At 41.4% G+C, this 23,091-nt stretch overlaps 1 protein-coding gene across 25 annotated transcripts in view; it reads right to left on the minus strand.

The window, feature by feature from the left end:
* Positions 1 to 522: 522 nt before the first annotated feature.
* sox6 (SRY-box transcription factor 6) overlaps positions 523 to 23,091 on the minus strand; it is a 150,235-nt gene continuing 127,666 nt past the window's right edge. For 23 of the 25 annotated variants that reach the window (XM_079810553.1, XM_079810533.1, XM_079810551.1 and 20 more), the window contains 4 exons: positions 15,351 to 15,456; positions 8,802 to 8,975; positions 4,836 to 5,052; positions 523 to 3,852 (listed from right to left, as the gene is read on the minus strand). In XM_079810553.1, coding sequence (XP_079666679.1) covers positions 3,543 to 3,852; positions 4,836 to 5,052; positions 8,802 to 8,975; positions 15,351 to 15,456 — 807 coding nt within the window. In that variant the 3' untranslated portion in view covers positions 523 to 3,542. The remainder of the gene's footprint in view (positions 3,853 to 4,835; positions 5,053 to 8,801; positions 8,976 to 15,350; positions 15,457 to 23,091) is intronic. The other 2 variants (XM_079810547.1, XM_079810546.1) reach the window with 2 other exon arrangements.

Genomic DNA, 23,091 nt, shown 5'->3' on the forward strand with positions numbered 1-23,091 from the left:
ATGATGCCCCAGAATTACTGTACATGTTCTCAAATTTGGCACATAACCAATTGTCATATAACTTCAGCAAGTACCTTAACATTAAAAAAAAAAAAAAAAAATGCGTACATGATTTTCAAGATTTGTCCTTTGCTACAGAGTGCAATAACAACATAGCAAATGGCTGGTTAATTCAGCATGGAGTGCGAGGTTCATCACTGACACATCAAAGTGATAGTCTCAGCTGTTTCTCCAATACTACTCGATCAACAGGGATGTGAATTCAGCAACTACATGAGGTACAGTGAATTGTCAGTTTGTGATTTTGTTCTATAGTACAATGACCAAAAACATACATACATACACACACACACACCCACCCACACACACACAAACAAACAAAAAAACAAAGAAGAAAAAAAGTAAAATACATAATTTATACTTCAGGAAGTATCCATGAACAAAAATAGAATTCTGTTTTCCTATGTTATATTTACAATGAAAAAAAAAAGAATGAGATGGAGATTTTTTTTTTTTTTTTTTAAAGAAACTTTGTTTTGAGCTCCAATTCATTTTGAAATTTCACTGTTTTTATTCTTGTTCTCTGATTGTCCTTTAATTCTGTTCTACTGACACTTTTAGAGCCAATAATGGCTAATAAATACAATAAAATGTCTATGCACTAGAGAGCTTCAAATACAATATACAACACAAACATACATGACCATTAAAATGTGCTACTGAAGTCCGGTGTGTCTCAGTTGGCCAGTCACTACACGAGCCTCTCCGTCGAGTATACTGCTCTTTCTCCCCTAGGCAGCACTGGAGCTTAAACAAAGTGTTCATTCATCACGTGTCTTTGCATAAATAAACAAAATATGTCGAGAGAAAAATGACTCAAATCTGGGAGGCGCGCTCACATGAGTCCAAACAGGTGACTTGTTCATGTAGGTTTTTTCTTTTTTTTCCTCGCACAACGGCTTCACATTAGTCAGAATTGATAAAAATACCATTTATATCCAGTGCTTGTAACACTTTTGAATCATTGTCTCCGTTTGAGATTGAAATAGTCTCTTTTTTTCGTTTCTTTTTTTTAATCTATACAAGCGCAATCAAGTTTCAGTCCCAACAACAGTCCTTTTGTCTGCTACCAGCCTACAGAACTGGCTTGGCATGGTCAAGGAAATATGTACAAATCACGTACAAATCAACCAATCCACCAGCAAACAGATATAACAGCTTTAAACGATAAACATTGGCTTGTAGGCAGGGAAGAAAAAAAACTGAACGCGGATGCCAAGGGACATCCAGCCAAGTATTGTACCTTATGTAAAAATCACAACAAACTTAAACAAAACCAACAAAATAAAAGGTACAAATACAAGCTTCTAAAGAAGTGCTCTCAACTTCTGCGAATTAAGTAAATGCTTTTTCAAAGAGGGGCGCTGAAAAGAAAAGTGAATGCTTCAACTGCCGGGAGAAGTAAGCGCTAAATAGTCATCGGTACCTTTTAGACCTTTGGAGGTAATGCAGTGACCAGCAGCCTTGCTGTGACATTTCCTGTCTATTCTAATCTCTGGGTTACCAATGAAACAGACAGGTTCAAGGGCAAAGGCAAAATAGCGGGACTCATGCATTAATAATGCCGTATTTCAGATGATACCGACTCGTCAGTCATTTTAATAATCCCCCACAGCTTGATCTACTTGTTCCATCTGCTCGCTAGCACCTCGTGGCTGCTTCTGGCCGCGGCCTTTCGCTAGAGCTTTGATGGAGAGAGGGCACAATAAACCACATGGGCCTCGTCTCCATTGTTCGCCACCTTTCTCCTGGGCACGGGCTGATGCCGGGAGCCAGATGGCAGCCCCTTGAGGCAGGGTGTGTGCTGGGCTGAGGTCAGGTGAGTGGAGGTGAATGGCACTCGCACCCTGTAGGAGCTTTCGGTAGGGCCAAAGTCTAAAACAAGAGGCCCTGACCGCTGGCTGCTTCTTGGCTGTCCTTCCACACAGAAACAACCTGAGAGCCGTTCTACTGCCGGAACGAGTGGATAATTTAGCAGAGCTGCAGGACTGAATACAAAGGAGCAAAAATGTGCTTTTTCATTATGAATTGTCGTCTTTTTTTTTCTTTTCAAGTGCTCAAAAAGATCCAATCCAAGTAAAATTATTTAAATTATTTGTCTTTTTTTCTGGTGCAAATGTGTTTGTTTCAGAATACATTTTAAAAATGTAAATACAATTAAACCATATTAAATCCAAGTATCCTTAGACAATTTGGAAAATAAGTGCCATTATTAGTTTTCTCCTTAACCCTCTGCGTAACTGGCAAAAACATCCTGATAAACTGGACGTTCTCTTAAGACTTAATGCTGAACAAATTGCAGAAACCCAAAGGGCTTTAAGACTATTTTATGTCAGTTAAGATTACAATGTCCACAAGACTTAAGTGTAAATAGAAGACTTTCAACTTTAAACTGCCCTGGAAAACGGGGCTAAAGACTTTAGCAAAATGTGCGTGTACATATTGTACAACAGCAATTTGTGATTGTAATAAACCAAAGCTGCCTTTTGCTGCCTGTCCAATTCTGCAGATTGGATGCCATTTGGCCCCTTGGCATTCTGGCCTGATTACAATCACTGTGATTAAGAACCGAGCGGGTAAGACTGAACTGAGGCCGGTGGTCTGACTGACGATCACTGCATTGAACCTCCGCGAGAACTATAACACTCTTAGTTCCTGAGCATTTGAAGGTGGTGTAGTCAATGGAGAGGAGACACAAGTGGGAGAGGAGGTAAAAAAAAATTGGGCTTTATAGATAAGATTGTAAGGATTGTCTAAGACTCATTCAGTCTCTCCCTTAAGACTTTCAAATTTAAGATTTAAGAGCAGGAAGCTTATGATATGTTTGGCACATCTGGACTTTTTTATGTAATAATAACAATAATAATGGGGAGTTTTAGGCTTTCCCTCTACGGTTCAGCAAATGTAAGGACTTCTTCAGTTTTATCGTATTATGAAATGTCAAATGAAGTGTTGTTGTCTTTTTCATTTTAAATAGTTCTGATTAAAAACATTCACAAGCTGTTGGCTGGTACAGCATACCTGAGTGAGATATAGAACCCCATTGAAAACAGTAATGTACGCTTCAAAAGAAAAAAAAAAAAGGTTTCAACAAATACATGTGTAAATCCATATGAATTTGAGTAAGACTGTGAGTTATGCATTCATATGAAATGTTTCAATTGTCAAGTCCTATTATTCAAAAATGTCGTAGGAAATACCTTAAATTGTCCATGATCAAAACACAAGAAAAAAAATTCAATAAAATAACAATAAAAAAAAGCCAAAAATAAAACAATCAAATTGTTTCACACTCGGAGAAACACTTAAGACCAAATAGCTGTTAAATCTGAAGGAGCCACATCTGCATGCTGGCTCCCAAAATGTATATCATCAGAAACGAGTTTTTCGATTTCTTTTTTTTTTTTTGTTCGTTATGTTCTCTTTTCCATTTTCTTCAGTCTTCCCTAATAAAAGGATATTCTTCACAGGGTGTTTTGGCCTCAGTTGGCACTGACCCGCTCCTGTGTGTCATTCTCACTGCTGTAGTCCGATTTGGGCTCGTCCTCAAAGTCCTCGTACATGTCCATCTCGTCCTCTCCGTTCACGGGGTCGTTGGGCACCATGGTGCCCGGTTCCATCTTCATGTTGAAGGTGCTCTGGATGACGGGGATGGTGGGCTCGGGGCTGGCAGAGGCACTAGAGCAGTCTGATGTCATGTGAGGGGAGGGCGTAGTGGTCGCCATGGTTATGGCACCGGGGTAGACGACACCTGCGCTGGTGGTGATGGGGATCTGCGTCTGTGGCTGCTGCCTGATACAGAGGCGAAGAAACACACAGGAGAAAAACTGTTTTATGCTTGTGAAGAGCAAGCGCACGCTTTTACTTTTTGCAGAGCTCAGAGAAGCTTAAGAGCCTTTAAGAGACAGATGACAAGTTTAACGCTTCTCACGGAAAACAATTACAGTCTCGGGGAATAAGAGAATGGAAAGAATGCACAGAACCAAATGCTGGTCGAAAAGAGTCTAAAACCCAGGCTTGAATGGAACGTGCCCAACCAGTAGCCCTGTAAAAACGATTCCCAATCAGCGACAACGATTTGGGAACGATTGTGAAAATGACACTCATTTCTTTCATGGCGACAAAGCCAATTGGTTGGTAGAGACACAGTCTCCTGATCTTTAACAGGCTGATTGATACTCCAGTGCTCGTATTTCTTGCTGTTGAAGTGGAAACACCTGGAGCAGGCATTTTCTTCACTCACCACACGCAGTAAATTATAGAGTTGTGCTCCAAACATCTGCCCTGCAGCCCTCTCTACATTCATACTCGACTCTAATATCCTAAAATAATGGCTACGTGAGTCCTGCGGCCCTCTGTTACCGTCTAAATGTGATAAACCACCACTTTCAAGCAGCTGAAAGAAAATACTATTTTGTCAATGGGATTCAACCCAGGGCCATACAGTGCATTTCCCCTCCTCCGAGTAAAAATAAATTTACCACAGCATATAATCACAAAAGGAGCTTGTGCGCAACAAAAGGCGGCGCTCACTTTGCTTTGAAGCGTATATTAAAATTAAGTGCGAGGGCCATATAACGTGACAAATGAGCTAAGTGGCTGAATTACTCCAATCAACCTGATTAGAGGGTCACTGGCTTTACACCAGGAGTTGGCACACAGCATGGAGTCATTACCTGCCTATTGTGAGAGCTCTAAGCTGGCTTTATTAACTGTCTATAGGGTTTTAACAGAGGGCAGGGCATCTTTTGTTGATTTTTCTGCCGTGCACCTACCCCACAGTGAAGAACTGCCTCATCTCCTGCCTCCTCGACCTCATCATCTGCTTGTACTCGCCGATGCGCAGCTTCTTGCCGTCGATAATGCAGGTGCGCTTGGGCCTGGGCTTGTACTTGTAGTTGGGATACTTCTCCAAGTGGATCTTGCTGAGCCGTGCCTGCTCTTCATAGTACGGTTGTTTCTCCTGGTTCGTCATGGACTTCCAGCGAGATCCTGTTGGCCAGAGTTGAGAAGTTAGAAGTGATACGTGACTATTGCAGATTTTATTTCTTGGCGAAAGAATGACTTCAAACTATATTTTCGAACTACATTTCATTTTAATTTAAACTACTTAAAAAAAAAAAAAAAAAATCCAATGAATTTTAATACAATTATGATTTTAATTAAACAAATAAAAGAACGCCTTCAAACTCTACTTTATAACGATTTTATTTTATTATAAAACTTTATTTTTAATGATTTCAATACATTTGAATACAATGAATGAAATAATTAATGCTATTTAAATGTATTTTTTTGCATTTGGAGACAAAATGAGCTTAAAACGCACTGTACAAGAATTTATTCTGAGGCAAGCACTGCTTTTGTGAATGGAGGGACTGTTACTGTTGCTGCATTAGTGGAAACAACAGGCCAGTAAATATCTTCAGCCATCAGAACGTCCGGGCTGACGGGACTTTTAGTTGCTGTGATCTATTGACTCTCTGGACCGGGGGACAAGACCCATTTAGCCCTGTCATTTTTCATGACAAACACTGCCCACGTGACAGCCACTAAATCCATCTAATTGAGCTGCTCCCGCGGGCAGCACGCCATCAAGTTTAACCGTGCTCGTCTGTTTGAGATGCATTGAATTGTGTGGAATTACTTTCAAAAGATTAGGCAGGTGTGGTAATAGCCTGAACATCTTATTCACAACATACGTTTTGCTTAGTAGCTAATGCTGAGATGCTTGTTTATTGATTGCTAAGAGGGGAAAAACTGTCTTGGCAATATTCATTTGCATATGTAGTGCATGCTGAAATATCTAGTCAATCAACATAACACTCACCCTCTCTCTTAATGGTGCAATTCAGCTATATTTTAGTCTTGGTTTTGGTCCAAAAAAGTGGGCCGTTTCAGTTAGGTAAAAACAGACCCTCCCTTTACCTCAACAGAGGTTCAGTGTTTCTGCGGTCCTAATTCATGCTGATACTATCAGTGTCATTATATACTTATTATGATTTTTTTTAAATGTACAAAGTTTCACAAAACAATATTACATATACATGTTTCATACAATAACCTTAGAAGATCAGCTCAATAGTCAGGTTTCCATCCATTTTTATTTTTTTATTTTGCCATTTCATTTAAAATTTCTATATTGAAACACCAATAATAAAATGTTTGCTTACTAATTTTTTTTTTTAATTTCATAAGATGACTTGCGCTTAATGGGATAGTTCACCCAAAAATGAAAATTAGCCCATGAATTACTCTTTTTTTTACTCTTCTTTCAGACGAATACAATCTGAATTATTTTTAAAAATGTCCTGGCTCTTCCAAGCTTTATAATAGCAGAGAATGGCTGTTTCTGTTTTGAAGTCCATAAAAGTGCTTCTATCCATAAAACTGATCTACGTGGCTCCGGGGGGTTAATAAAGCTCCTGAAGCGAAGTGATGCGTGATTTATGCATATTTAAAACTTCACAAACTGGAATCTCTAACTTCCGCTAACTATCGTACATGCGTTCACGAGAGATGACGTAGGACGCTCCGGAGAAAATATGCTTGTTCTCGCGAGAACCAAGTTGTTTTGCTCTATCCTCTGTGCTTCACAAGAGGCAACCTCCCCCAGTTTCTCTTGAAGCCAATACGGAAGTGACTTAAACAGCAATTCATCGACTAGACGCTAAAGAAAGGCTCCAAAAGAGAGCAGAATCTCAGAAAGCCCCGTGTTAAAATGCCTATACAGGCACTTTACAGCAGAAAGAAAAATGTTTACAGCCTGGTACAAATTGTGGTTTTGGTCTATATATCTAATTTTGCCCTTCATGACAACTGTGAGGGGGGTGAATTGTTTTATAACTCATTCGATAACATTATATAAAGCCTTAAAGTTCTGCATAATTAAGGTCATGGCCACTTTGAGTGACAGGTGGATAGACATTTATCTGCTGTCTGTAAGTCATCACGTCACCTCAGCTCCACCCACGTCCCGCCTTTTTGCCCATTTTCTGTTATCCGGGAGTGACGGGCAATGACGCGCTGCCAAGATGGCAACAGTCAGTTCGACCTTACTTTAACCACTACCACTAGAGGCAGCCTGAGTACCTCAAGTGGTACTCGTACCACACTTTGAGAACCACTGGTCTATGGTGCTTCCGCGTTCGTCACCGGGACTTACGCTACGCCTGTGTCCTACATCATACACTGGAACGCCAGTCTCCCGTGAACGCGCGTATGACAGTTAGCGGAAGTTAGAGATTACAGTTTGTAAAGTTTTAAATATGGATATTTTTCTTACACAAATGCATCGCTTCGCTTCAGAAGGCCTTTATTAATCCCCCAGAGCCGTGCGGAGCGGTTTTATGATGGATAGATGCACTTTTATGGACTTCAAAACAGAAACAGCCATTCACTGCCATTTTAAACCCTAATATAACTCGATTGTATTCATCTGAAAGAAAAATGTAATTTCAATCATAACAACTCTCGGAGTGAACAGTGAACCAGCATTTTATTAGCATAGAGCATGGAATGTACATAGGCTTGATTTTGGTGGACGAGATCTGCTACGCTGCTGCTGCTGAGCAAATACATAATGTTTGGCTTAGTCAAGATAACAACAAGGAAAGGCTGCTGCAGAATGATATAACCCCCCTTAGCAGATCTCTACAGGTGGCGCTGGGGAGGAGGAGGGATTATAGGAGTTTTAATATTGTGCGGCGTGCTGATAGCGGCTAGGATACGGTATAAATAAAGCCATGTAAATGGGGAAGTATCTCTGATTGGTTGGTGTCGTAGAACTGAAAGAACCAATCGGCGATAAGAGTTTCATGACTGAACTTTATATATACACCTAGGATGGCTTGAGGGTGAGTAAATCTTGGGCTAATTTTCATTTTTGGGTGAACTATTCCTTTAAACTACAATAGAAACCCATTTTAATACATTTCTAGATATATTTCTACATCAGCAAATGCCATGTTAAAGGGATGGTTCACCCTAAAATGAAAATTCTGTCATCATTTACTCACCCTCAAGTTGTTCCAAACCTGCATGAGTTTCTTTGTTCTGCTGAACACAAAAGAAGATATTTAGAAGAATGTTTGTAACCAAGCAGTTAGAGAAACTATTGACAACCATAGTAGGAAAAAAATACTATGGTAGTCAATAGTTGCTCTATCTGCTTTGTTACAAACCTTCTTCACTCTATCTTCTTTTGCGTTCAGCAGAACAAAGAAACTCATACGGGTTTCGAACAACTTGAGGGTGAGTAAATGATGACAGAATTTTCATTTTCGGGTGAACTATCCCTTTAACTTTGTCTCAACCAAATTTCTATTTCTATGATATTTTCCAATTTCCTGGAAGTTTTCTTGAACACATGTGATGGAAATGCTGCTTACTTGAAATTGCTTTTGCAATATTTAGATTTGTTGCTAACTATTTTAGAGCTTGAATGAAAACATATAGCTAATGACAATCATTCCTTGAGTAATTACTCCAAAAGAATGTAAAGTCATTTTATTAAGTAGAATGACTCTTTAAATGGCTGTGTTAAAAAAGACTACTGGATTAGTGTGATCCAAAATAGGCAAAGATATTTTCAGCAGTTTCTGAAGCACTCTACGATAGTTCCCACGACACCATTTCAGCTTTATCATATGGAGCATGGCGTCATCCCAAACGAAAGCGGAAAGGCTAACGCAGAAGGCTATGGCTGCTGGTCGTGATTGATTTGGGGGGCTTTGACTTACCCAAGATTTTGCTGATGTTGGAGTTGTGCATGTCTGGGAAGGCCTGAAGGATTTTGCGGCGCTCATCTTTGGCCCAGACCATGAAGGCGTTCATGGGCCGTTTGATGTGAGGTTCGTTGCTGTTCCTTCCCCGGGGTTCCCTGTAGACCCGTGCCTCGGTAGTGCTGGCGCCTCCTGTTGGCCAACAATAATACTGATGTGGTTTATCTGTAGAGCCATTCAGTTCCTTACACCCTAGGAACACCAGAGCAAGAAGGAGAGAGTGGGTGCAAACCGTTAATCAACTTAGTAGCGCAGGGCATCCATCAGCACATCAGTGTGACTGGAGCTGAACCAGAGAAGGGAGGCAGTCGTTCCTCATACTCCAGGCTGCCCATCCCAGAACTGGATGGGACAAGCCCATGTTTTGGAGCATAGAACAAGACGAACAATTGTTGGTCGAGGAACTCCTGATGAGTGAAAACTAGCTCAAACCAGATGAAGAGGACCCTCACTATAATGCCTTTTAAATATTTTGTCTGGGCTGCAGCGTTCGTGCATTTGAACAGCCGTACATTTCTGGATGGCTGTCGTAATGTTTCTCCTGCTACGAGTAATAATGGTAATGCTCTGAATAACAAATGTGGCACAAGGGCGTTTGTGTAAAGGGATAAAATTAGGGGAGAGGGCCAGTGCCAATGTCCTGACAAAACATACATCTCAATGCGATTGCTTTCAATGTGCTAACACGTACTGAGCATGACAAAAGGCAGACTCAGAGGTTAAACATGGGATGGTAAATAATAATAAATAAATACATTAAATTTAAATAAAATAACTAATTAGATAAATAATTACATGATAGATATATAAAAATACAAAATTAGGTTTCTTAGCATTTCACACATGTGCGCAGAGTTAGTGAATGAGGCCTGGTGTGAGTGTAATACAGAGCAAACAGACTTGAAGGAGTCGAACTCCTCAATCAGGCCATTCACAATCAGCATGTGTGTCCCCCAGTTTCTGTATTTAACTTTACAGCAGAGTGAAAATGATTCTGTTTGCATGCGCATTTGCTTCCTTTTATATGTAAGATGTGAAAGAATTAAATAAAAGCTGTATGAATATTTCAACAAACAAAAACATGTTGATAAATAAGGCTTGAAAAATAAAACAAACAAAAAAAAGAGCCTTCCCATATGCTACGATACATCTTTAATGATCCAAAAACTGGATAAGAAGGCTTGGAATCAGTCATGAATATTTCATCATCCACATGTGATGTGTATTCATTAGGACCCTGAAACTTCAAGTCTTGGCACACGGTACCTGCTTTTGATTTCTATTATCACTGGTGTTGATAAACAAAATAAAAGCTCCAGCTAAGTAATGGATCTTGGCACTGCACCGCTATTAAAGCACCGGGATACCGAGAATATTTTGAGGGCAGCGCGCTGCACAGAAAAGGAGGAGCGGGAAAATAGGCAATGTTGGAGAGGTACCTTCACTGTTCAAACACACACGCTCATGCCCTGAGAGAGACAGACAGAGAGAGAGACAAAGTCTAAGTTTCAGGCAGCCAGCAGGAGGCTCTATCCTCCAGGCCCTTCTGGGCAGAATGGCTTTGCACAGGGCCCAAAAGATCCATTTACACATGTCATGTTTAACAATCATAATAATCCAGAAAGGGCTGCTGTTTATCTGGCTGCCCAGCTCCACACAGTCATGGTGAATCAGTCAGGCTCTCTCTGATCTTCCCTCTCCACAACTTTGTACACTACGCACTACAAGCAGCCGCCTCGTCCCGGCTTCTCTCGGCCCCTTTCGTCGGGATTATACGGCGACAACGTTCCCCGCACAGTACATTAATTTCATTTAGCACGCGCTCACCGTGCAGGATAAATTGATTTCACTTTGTTTGGCTTTGACAGCCATGTTTATTGTGCAATGAAATGTAGTGTGGCGTAGGGCTGACAGTATCCATCAACGCTGGGCAATCTGCTGACTGCCGGGGCCAGATGAAGGCATTCATTACCTTGCCAACGCTTGCTCGCGCATTCGGCTACCTCACCCAGACACGACCGCCACTGTCTGTTCGGGGGGGGGATGGCCGGCTCTAATTTACGATTCGCCCCGTGCCATTACTTTACCACTGACACTGATTCAGCAATTTATATACTGGCATGCATGCAGATATAGGCAGAGGTGAGCAGCTTACATGCAGGAAACCAGCAGCTGGACTTTTAAATTGCAAATCGGATCCATTTTTCCGTTTCGCTGAGAGAGGGCGAGAGGGACCAGGGCTGGTTGTAATGATCATCTCATGCCCTGTTGTTGCTGTAGTGCGTCAGCAGACACAGACTCAGCGCTCGCAGTCATTTGAGTGGACCGCAGGAATGAGAGCCGACTTAGAGAGTGCCGGTGCTCTGCGGGACGAGACGAGCGGCGGCCCCTGGCATGGAGCCCCGCTCGCAGACTCGGGTGGTCCGTGCCCCCCACCCTACTGCAATCATAATGTGCCTTAATCAAAAGCAGCCAAAGAGTTGGCAGCGAGGTCGGCTCGCGCGACGTCACCCCACATCCACAACATGCAATTTACAACCCTCTGATTTTTTTCTCTCTCGCTTGTTGTTGTTTAATAAGAAAGCTTACATGCCTCTGACATTTACAAATTAGCATTAATTGACGTTTTTTTCCCCCCCGTGCGTCTCTTTTAGGAAGCACCTAGTTAGGTGTGTTATTGTGTAAATAAATGCAGATGTTTCGGGATGCCACGGGAGACCCCCTGAGGTGCGTGAGGGTGGGGGGGGCGAGACGGCAGGAGGCTTCTAATCGACTTTATTGTGATTTATGAGACCCGGTGCCCAACATGACAGAGCGATACAAGAATCTCCATTTAATTTGTCTCTCCCGGTGAACAGGAGGGAGAGCAGAGGGGGACTGTATGAATTACAGAGAAAGAGAGAGAGCACTCGCGTGGAAGTGTGCGAGTGAAAGGGGCCCCGCGGCCCGGCACACCTGCCTGCAGCAGGCCCAGACTCGATAGTACGCGGAACGGAGCCAAAAGGCTGAGCCTCTCAGGCTCTCGCTGCAGCTAGCCTTTTGTTCTGAGGGCACACACAGACTGTCACACAAGAATCTGCTTGGAGAAACAAGCAACAATCACGCAAACCTGCCAGGCCCTCTGCGGACGATCCAATAAAGAAAGAGACGCCTTTCCGTAAAGGTATTCAGCGCTGACAATGGGAGTCTCTCCTAACGCGCACAGGCAGATATGACACAATGCTCAGCTCTCCCATTCATGTCAGCACTCATATTGTGTTAATTAAACCATTACAACTTACGTGTGATATGAGCCCACCACTTTAACATGCCAATTGCTGGGTTGCACCCAGCTGGATATTTGGAATTCTGCTCTCTGTGTGTGTGTGAACGAGTTTATATGGACAAAAGAGCAACGTGTAAGTGCATGTTTCTTTAAGCTATTGTTTCTCATGCATCTCGCCCTGGATGTTGTAAGGTCTTGAAGAGGGCCATGCTAAATTCCTGTTTGCACTGCACCATTATAGAGATCGGCATGTAAAGGAGACTTGGGCTGAGGTGCAGACTACAAAGACAGTAAAACTGGTTAAAGGACCAGCAGTGGGTATGCTGGGAAAACACAGACAGACAGACACAAGAATGTCTAGTCTCTTTGTTGTATAGACAGCCACACACAAAAGCGCACTACTGTTAAATGTTCTCAATCTTTCTCTGAGCTGATTTAAGTGAATGTGATAAATAATAATAAAAAGAGATTACTTCTTGCTATTGTAACTTTATATCTCAAAATTGCAAGTTTATTTGTCTTTCTTGTGACTTTATCTCACAGTGTGACTATTTCTGACAATGTGCCTTTTTTCTTATTTAAAACATTATATTTTTAACATGTTTTATTTTTTACTTTGAGGCACAAATGGACTTCCAAATACCTTACGGTTCAGTACATTATGCTGTCCTTTTGAACTTTCTATTACTTTCAAAGTTTCCACAAAAATATTAAGCAACTGTTTTCAACTGATAATAATAAGAAATGTTTCTCGAGCAGCAAATCAGCATATTAAAATTATTTCTAAAGAATCATGTGATGTTAAATACCGGAATAACAGCTGGAGTAACCTCAACTTTGCCATCACGGTATTAAATTACATTTTAAAATATAGTTATTAAAACAGTTATTTTAAATTGTTATAATATTTCATTACTATGTTTCTGTATTTTTGATCAAAAACATTTAACAAATCTTACAAACCCCAAACTTTTAAACAGTGGTGTAGATCCTCACACATTCACTTCTTTTTTTATGACATAATGTGCCGTTTATCACACTCGTTTATAAAATGATCGTCTAACAGACATAAATGTCTGAGTGATTCCTTTGCTTTGGCTGCTGTGATTGCTACCCTATAATAATACAGCGATAACCTAGCCACAATTTAACCATATGCATAAATAATACAGCATTAACATAGCTCAGAGATTACAGAGTCAAGCAGTTAATCAATCCTGGCCAACGTTCATTTTGGCCAGCATTGTCTTAAAAGTGTGCTGATATTACCTCGACTTCCTGCCCCTGGAATCACTCAACACACCCTTTGTTCTGCTCAGACCCCTGTCTGACAGAGACAGTTTAAACACGCACGACCCGACCCGTTCGGCAAACAAAACTCATACGCAGCCATATGTGAATGAACAAAGGGGCCATACTAAAGCCTTTTGTGGTATTAGTTAATGTTTTTCATCTGAGCTTAAAAAGACCTAATGACTTTGCGGTGAGCTGATGCATGTGGCTCGTGGCTTTTTGCGAAATGAAGGAAATTCTATCTATTTCCATACCCCGCCGTTATTTTCCAATGGCCTCTCTCTCGTTAGAGCTTTGGCAGCTGTTAATTTGGTTGCTGCATGCTTCACAAATATTAGTTCAAGCAACCTAAAGCTTTCTACGAGTTGCAGCAGTGACAGAGAGCTGTTTTACACCCCAAGCCTTTTCCAATATAACGTGTCTTTTCAGCAGGCAGGACCTCCGTACAGGGAAACACGCCGCCGTTATGGACCCACTCAGTAATTTTCCTCTGCTCTCGATGGCAGTTACTGTATGAGTCTGTTTGCCCTGTTAAAGTGTCAAGAAATTTAATTCTCAAATGGTAGTTTCCTACTCAGCTGATAAATCATTTAAAGTGCATAAAAAAAATAGCTAGCTTTATTGACGAAGCCCCAAAGCTTCTGAAGAGAGCGGCGTAATAAAACAAAGACTAGTGGCAAATAAACAGAATTTTTTTTAAGCGTAGGTATCACATACACAGTGCTTACATTCCTCAAATGTTCTGGGAGAGGAATGGAATTTGTTTGACTTGGTCTATCAAAAAAAGGCTCTAAACACAAAAACACACAAGTAAACACTCCATGTTTCCCAACGGGTAAACACATTCTACTTGTAAAAGAGACTATTTAATGTAGGGCGTATCATCATAAAATGCCGTTCACATCCTTCATCTCGATGTGTTTGCGGGAAGATGGAGATGGGGATGGCTCTGAGCACTCGCAGTGGCGCCTGTCCACTGGAATGGGAAACCTCTGTGGCCTTCTAATCCTGTCTGTGCCGGGAGTTAACTGATGGGACGTTCTCTGTTCCTTCACCTCCACTTAGGACTCTTTTAACTCCACATCTCTTGGGTGGCTGGGTGCCCTCAGCCCTGCTTCAGAGCCCACAGGAGACGGGTTCCCACCGTGTTGGAGGACCCAGCTTTCTCACTGATCTGAGAGGGGAGGGATAGGCTTCTTGGCGGGAATCTGCTCTTGTCTGGTCAGAGCAGATCCTGCCAGACCAGAAAAACTGCATCTCTAAACCTCTATTTACAGATTCGATTTCTACCCAGCCAAAATAAATAATTTATGCTTAAGAAAGCTCATAAACAGAGTTATGAGAGGCCGATCATCTTACAACAACAACAACAACAAAATCTATTGTGATTGTCCCCTTACTGTTTTTTTAAAGATAATACACATCATTATATGGAACTAAAAAAAATGTTTTTATTATATCTTGGCTCTAGATTTCCATTAAAACCGTTATAAATATTACAATATACACATGGGAAAAACACTGGTGCATATACACGCACTGTTTATGATCAGGGTGACAAAAGGAGCTGACGTCTTGTCGTGCAAGTTCTATCATCATTTACACCTCCACACCCAGCACATCAAACTGGAACTCTGGCAACAGAGTCTGGTGCTGGAGGAGGGCCAGCATTGTCCCAATGCTTTGTCATCAAGAACTAGCTGTGAAAAACTTTAAATACAGCCATGCACACTGCATTACCCCCATCAACTTCTCCTGACACTGGCCGAGCAACTGTGGAATCCAGTCAATCTGCTCATGTGACTGAACTGTACCTGACCTCATTTCTCATTGTAGTCGACAAGCAAGCAGCATTAGATATATGACAATGCTCTGCAAGGGTACAGAGCACAACAGACAGAATTTGAGAAGCGAAGTTATGTTTTGAAACACTACAGAAAGAAACTTACCGTCGAAATCCTCTGGCCTGGTGAGGTCGATGACTCTGTGACCGATCTTTCCATCCTCGCCTAGTTTGCCCAGGTGATGGCTAAGATTGTCATAATGAGACCTCTCCTGCAAAAATGAAAGAAAATGTAGGTTCAGATACACTTTCCTGTCTACAGGATTGGTTTCTCTTTATGTACCATATTGCATACTATGACAGAACAAGTTTGATCTACAAAATGGTTCAGTTCTTTCACATTCATTCATAATCGAGACTTTTACTTGATGTTGTTTAAATTAGAACATTGTGAAATGATGTGTTCTTCCACAGTGGTACAATGGTCTTTAAATTGAAACTATTAATATAATAAATGTATACAATTAGTAAATTAATAAAATCGAATGAAATGTAAAGGCACCAATTCAGTACCAAAAGGCGCACAACCCTGCCGGACACACATGCGATTCGCATGCATTTTGATGGGCTCATGTCAAGTCATCTTTATCACAGCTGTAGTTTCTTACTGTCTTCATCTGCAGGGACTTGTACCGATAAGAGTCTGGAACACTCTGCTAAAAAGGATTTCGAAACAACGCACTGAAAGATCCTGAGCACACAATGCAGCCTGGGACCTCCAGTGAAATGTTCAGCTTAGTTTTTTCTTTTCCGCTCTCTAATCTTTGCAGTACATGCCCCTGTCTCTGCCGCCCTGAGCTCCCTGTCTATCATTTATTCAAGGCTCATGCTCGGAGGAACACGCCGTGTTTTCCCTTTTGTCATGTTGCTCTCTGTTCAGATTAAACTTGGCATCATGTCGCACTTGATGCACAATAAACCCCTGTCATTCCTCGCCGGTGTGACAATATTAAATGTCATGTCCGTGTGCATTTACAGAATAAAATAACAGCTTTTGGGGGGTCCTCCTGAATGGTTGCAGCACATTAGACTTAATGTATTATGCAGAGGAAGAGGGCCGACCGCTGCTCGGGTCCATTGTTAAATGACCTAGTTCTGCCGTGAGTGCGGCAGGGCATTAGTGGAGGCCTGTCTCGCTCTCTCTAAAGACTCAAGGAGGAGATGGACACTTTGACTCGGCATGATACAAGTAATCTCTCCCCCCTCCGAATGGAGCAGGAAGATGGTAAAAGCAAAGCGCGTTATGGCGAGTCGGCCCCAGAGCGTTTGTTCTTCTCCCAGGGTGTGCATTCAATCTCAGGCAAAAGGTGTGCTTGAATTGTCTTTTCTTTAGAGAATGCCTATCATACACAGTTTGAACAGACACTCGGGCGGCCTCCCAACACAATGCTAACAGCTCCCCTGCCACAGACGCAGACACAGATACCAACGTACACATTAATCTTTCAGCCGCGCTGCTTTGGCCGTTTTACTCGTTTGTTTGTTTTCTGTTCTTTTTGCCACTGGGGAGCCCTTGGAGCGTGAACGCTCTTCACACGGCACAAGATTGTCACTCTGGCTCAACTTGTCAATAGCTCAAGACAATAGTGGATTACTTGAGAGCATTCGTGCTTATTGCTGTTGTCACTTTAAACTGACTTTATCATCACTGAGGGGCATATTCACTAAACAATTCAGGCACGTTTGAATGTGAAATTTCAGCATGAAAACCTGCGTAACGTTCACTAACTACCTACAACCCAGTTTAACCTGGTTCAAAATGCACTTAACCGGCCCTGTAATGTTTTCTATGTAAATAAGGCCCATTATAATTTTTTCCCCATATAAATACATACACGACTGCTGTTCAAAAATTTGGGGCCAGTAAGATTTTTTTTTTTTTTAAATCAATATTTTTATTCAGCAAGGAAACGTTTCTTTAAATCGGCATATTAGAATGATTTCTGAAGGATCATGTGACACTTAAGACTGGCGTAATGATGCTGAAAACTCAGCTTTATGAATTAAAATAGAAAATAACTATTAGAAACTGTAATAATATTTCCACATTTTTCTGTTTTTACAATATTGGTGACCATAAGAGAAAATCTTAACAACCCCAAACCTTTTGAATGGTAGTGTACCGTATATAGAAAACACAGAACCTTTAACTTCTTCGAATAATGCTGCGCTATTGCTGTCCATGAGGAAAATAATAAAATGAAAATAATAAATGCTGCTATAAGCTGCCACAAATTCATTCAATAGAATTTTTGGGGAATATCTTTTGTCCACTTACATACATTTGCCCAAAAATAAATATCTACTACTGATTTTTTCCCTATGAAAACTATTACTATTACTCAAAAACACGACACAAGCATCAGAGGGAAAGAGAGAAGAGCTGTAGAGAGAGAGAGTACCGCAATTTCCCACCACCACGCTTGATGGAACAATCATTATTTATGGCCATCTGAGTGATTCTGATGTACAATTAACCACTACCTGCTTATGGCCTGTCATTAAGAGCTGCCTGTCTTGACTCTGCCTTGCTTATTTAAGTGTTTTCTAATTATGACATATGTAGCGGTCCCCGCTGGGCTCAGGCGGCTTTGTAAAGATAAGTTGGAGCGCTAGCTTGGTGTGCCATGCTCCGCGTGAAGCCTCCTACACGGCTGTATTCATCACCAGACCGCATTATTGCACTTAATGAAAGAGGCGCAGCACCCAATGACAAATTGACTGATGTGCGATTAGTCGCACGAGTGATGGCCGATGCGCTGTGGACTGTCCACTGGGGAAGGGCCCAACAACTTGTCTAAGTGTGTGCATTTGTGTGTGTGAGGGTGTGGTGGGGGGGTGTTATAAATTACTAGCTTGTGTCATCCCCTCCTCCCTGCTCAGCTTGCTCTCTCTGATCAATCAACCCCTTTTATAAAGTCATGATCATTAAACATCAGTTTGGGGAACAAGGAGCATCCATCACTGAGTTTCATTAAATGCTGTTTAGACGCTAAACTTTCTCATTTTCCAGAGCAATAATTAAAGAATGAGCCGGATGAGAGCTATTGTACGTGAAAACGAGATTAGACACTTCAAAGTGTCATGGGTCTTACTTAATGGAGTGAGGTAGAGAGTTCATTCATGCCTAGGAAGTGATGATATCCATGGGAAATAGTGACACTGTTTACTGAGTCTGTAATTGAGAAATATAAGAACGTAAAACTGATGTGCACACTTTCAAATATTGTACAATGAATTTCTATTCAATTTAATATACTATGTTTTATATACTTATTGGTTGTAACTTCTGTAATTTATGTTTTAGCTTTAAGTACAAATTATCGAGAGAAATAATTTATATGCATAACACCAGGCTTTTTGTTTGAAGACTCGAAAAAAGAAAACGGTCTAAAGCGGCTTTACTACTGTCTGCATCAAGTGCTGTGATAAATCAATGGCATTTTATTATTTTATGGTGTCATTAAATTTTTACTGATCACTTTGCCACAGAAGAGCAGTAAAGGGTATGTCCCATCCTGAGAAAGGCCTGTCCAGTTAGGCAAATGCTTACCAGCAGATCTCTGTGACCATTGTGCTATAAAGGATATTTATAATGTGCATTACGGCAGCGAGATGGCAAGAGCCCCAAGTCTCCGCAAGTACAGAGAGAAGGAGAAAGGGAAAGGGCGGTTAGGGAAACGAAAAAGAAAAAAAAACGGAAACAATGCAAAAAAGAAAAGATGTCATGGTACACGTTGTGCCCCTCCCATGCTAACCACGACCTCTCTGGCGCACGACTTGCCCTTCCCTCAAATGAGTTCAGCATGCAGCCCTTCATTCCCACATCTAAAATTATAACCACACAGTCCTAAGCTGAAGTGGAAAAAGACACCCACAATAATCTCCCCTCCACTATCCTTTTTTTCCCCCTCCATCCTCAAATTCAGTTACAGAATGCATTTTGTTTCGATGGAGGAGGGTTGCACGTTGAAGTAATAACACAGAAGGGCCGATGGCAAGGCTGGTGGAACTTCTGAACATCTGGAAGGTAGCCAGAGCGAGGAGCCCATGTCAGCGCAGCGGAGAGGGCTTTAATCAGGCCGGCCGCAGAACATGTGCCTGAGGACTGCAGCGCTGCCCGCAGATTTCATGTATTTCGGGCAGGAGCGCATTGTGCTGGTGTCTACCCTGTACTTAAGCATCACACTGCCATAGAGTGACGCTTTTCCTGTGGTAAAAATAGCCCGGCTTCAGCCATATGGCCATGAATTGTTGCAGCCATGTCCAGATAATGGCAATTGTGAGACAACAAACGACTGGCTTTGGCAGCACGAGCATGTTGACTTGGTAATCTGCCTTTACTGTCACCCAGGTGCACATGGCTAATATCATAACCTGGTAAAAAAAACAAAAAAAAAAAAAAACACAACGGTCAAGTGAATAACTGTTTGTGCCATGTCCTTGTCTGGGGTCTGAAAGCTGAGAATACAACATGTTCTGTAGAGTTCCACACCTGGCTGAAAGATTCAAGTGATAGAGGAAATAAAGGGAGGCTTTGAAAGCCTATTACAATGAGTTCTTACTGTGTGTATCAGCAATATAGGTGGCTTCAGCCATCTGTATTGAGAGCCAGGCCCTATACAAGCCGCTGCAGTGCACGTCTATTTTGCCCCTCATCTGCTTTCAATTCCTGCTGTAACCAATCAAAATGTTATTTATAATTGTGCAGCTTTCCAGTAGTTGGTAGTTTTAAAACGTTTAGTCTAAAGCGCATACAGTTGCGCGCCGAGCCCAGAGTTCCTTTCATGCGGTTCGCTCGGTTTTTATACCCGAGCGGTAGTCCACGCTTGCAGACTCCCAGAGCTGCCGCTGGCAGAATGTGTTTGGGGCTGCGACCTCCCTCCACTGGTGGCCGTCCAATCCTAGATTATATTTTTTTTTAACCTTCCAGAACCACTTAATCTAAAAACATTGACGTTAGAGGACTGTGACATATCTGCAAAGTTTTTTTAGAACGTCCCGCACGGTTGCAGATTAAACTATGTTAAACCGACTACTTGCCCGCTTATAAAACTGAGAAATTTACCCACAACATCTGACCTTTCGACATCACGGGAGAAATGAAGCATTTTATACGTGTCCATCTCTCGGCTGTAAAAGAAACTCTGCGGAGCTATTTTTCTATCCTGCTCAGCTGAGATCAGCGTCTCTGGATTTTGTTATGGGTTTTCTGGCTTTAAATGACCCTGAACTGTTCACTGGGTCCTCAAGGATCTGTTAAGAGGGACCTTGCTTTCTCTGCTCTTATCACGCAATCTATTTATAATAATGGACACTCTGAATCGCATGATCTGGGAGACAGAGGGTTCTTTATGCACCTGTTCGAAGGGATTTTGTCCCAATATGGTGCCACATAAATGACCCATTGTAGCCTATTCTTTACACCGGCTTTGTTGCGGGATATCTGGCGTAAGCAGAGCTTCGCAGGTCTGGAGTATAAGACCTCACTGCATTTTTGAATGACTGCCCTGTTTTGGCCATTTGTGTGATTTTATGCAACCACAGTGTAAAATCAGCTGAGCTTTAGTCATGTCTAACCTAAGGGAAAAAAAGCGGAAGAGTAAGTGCATGGCATTGTTTCAGAACTAGCTCGAGATGTGCGCCCACCCTTACATGTTGACGAAAAAAATGCTATTTATACCCAAACAAATGGAACAAAGAATTAATGTAAGCAATACTCAACAATGCCATTCGCTGGCTATGGGCCGTGCTTGAGTTCAGAATATAATCAAATTTTGGACGGCCAAAGCCATGTACGGCAGGATTTACTTTGCAGCCAAAAATAACCGATGCTGGCAATTTCCAAGACAGCAGCAGAAAAAGGGGTAGAAAATTGGTTCCAGGGCTGCAGACCAGACAAGATTATACCCCAAGTCTTTGTAAAGGGAAGCGTGAATAGGCCCCTAACACACACACGCGGGGAGGGAACGAGAGCAAACATTGGCTTCGGGTCTAAAGGTAGGGGGTGAGGATTTCGAGGAGAGTGAGCAAAGCTCCATTTAAATGTTTGTGGCCCTGTGCTCTGGGATTTGAGAAAAGTGAATATTCCACTCATCAATAATGTAGGTGAGAGGAGGGGGCAGGGAGGCCGGCGGATGCTCAATAGGTTAATACACTGGCCTTTCACCCTTTGATTCCAGTTTGGGAAGTGTCAGCACAAGAATATATTTTATCTCCTTGCCAGACCCCATCGGACGGCAACATCTGTCAAAAAGTAGGTTATTAGCAAGGGCGAAATATCTGAAATCAAAATCTGGGCTCTTTCCAGAGTGGAACCTCATCATTAGGTGGTTTGTGAAATTCAATTTGAAAATGTAAAATCAAACAAAGTAGTTTAAAACTAGTACTACAAAAAAAAAAAAACAGATCTAGAAATGTACAATGCTTTGTCCTTTCCAGGGAGGGAAAAATGTACTTGTACAGGGAATAAATAATAAAATAGTATAACTGCCCTCTGTAGACAATAATACTTTTAATAAATATTTGAAAAAAAGGCAAATTGTTGGAGGTCCCATAAAAGCTTTCTTTTATTGATGGGACATCAAAGGGGGAAAAAGACAAATAGAAAACAAGCAAGCAACCGCTAAAACATGAATATTTTACACATGCACCTAAAAGACAGGAGACTCAAAGGAGATGCTCTTCCATCTCAGAGAGAGTGAAATGGCTCTTTGTGAGAGAAAAAGGAATGCAGGTCATTCCATTGTGTTCTACGGACACACTTTGTATTAAAAGATGAATTGATCCATCTGTAAGCAGCACTTAGCCTCACTCTTCAGCTCAGTCGTTACACCGGGATAAATCAATATTTAATATCCCCCACCAACAGCCCCAGTAGATGATTTTAACCTCTCCTTAATCCCATTTATGTTACCTTTCCAGAATCTTCCACGTAAGCTTTCACTATGATAAACTTCCAAACAGCAGACTGGAAGGCAGTTATTAAAGGGCGTTCAGTATTTATGTCAGGTGAAGCTATGTGCTGAAATATTAATATTCTGAAACTGACCAAAGTGAAAGCTTTTATCTGGAACACTTAGAGGCCTTTTTTTGTCCGTTAGGCGCGAGCAGCAGGCACAGGCCAACTGTCGGACTGCTGGCAGCGCTGGGTGATATACAGCGGGCAGTTCATTACCGTTTTGTACATGGCTGTAGTAGCTCTTCCCGTGACATGTAAAGTGTCCCCTCAGAAACATATGGCTAGAGGGCATTACTGTGGCCTTAACTTTGCAACTGGCTTTTAGGCATCAATGAAGCGTTCTAAGATGATATGAAACAATTAGGCCTGCCAATTTATTGATTGATAATTAAAAAATACAATAGCAATAATAAAAAAAATAACATAATAATCATGCCCCTGATCTATGTGTTAACTGCGCAAATTGAGCAATGACTAGACATATTTTTCAAAGGTAAAATACTCAATACAATTTATGCAGTCTTTAAAGAGATGGTAGGTGAAAAAAAAAAAAGAAGAAAAACATCCAAAGATGTCAGTCTGCACATGTACATAGAACTTTAAATTTCACACAATTTATTTAAAATAAATATGAATAACAATTTAAATATTGCCAACTTAAAGTAAGAAAATATCCTACAGTATGTGAATAGCCCCTGAGTCTAAACAAATAAATAAAAAATAAAAAAGCAAAAAGCGCAACAACAATATAAAGCAAAAAGTAAAGTGTATTAAATGTTTTTTTACTCGCCAAAATATCTTTATTTTAGTGCTTTCTCTGCAAATATCCGAATCAGTCCAAGTACCAATATTGAAAAAAGAGGGATATTCTTCATATTATGTTGAG

Source organism: Gobio gobio (genome assembly GCF_949357685.1).
Source record: "Gobio gobio genome assembly, chromosome: 2".
NCBI classification, from domain to species: Eukaryota; Metazoa; Chordata; class Actinopteri; order Cypriniformes; family Gobionidae; genus Gobio; species Gobio gobio.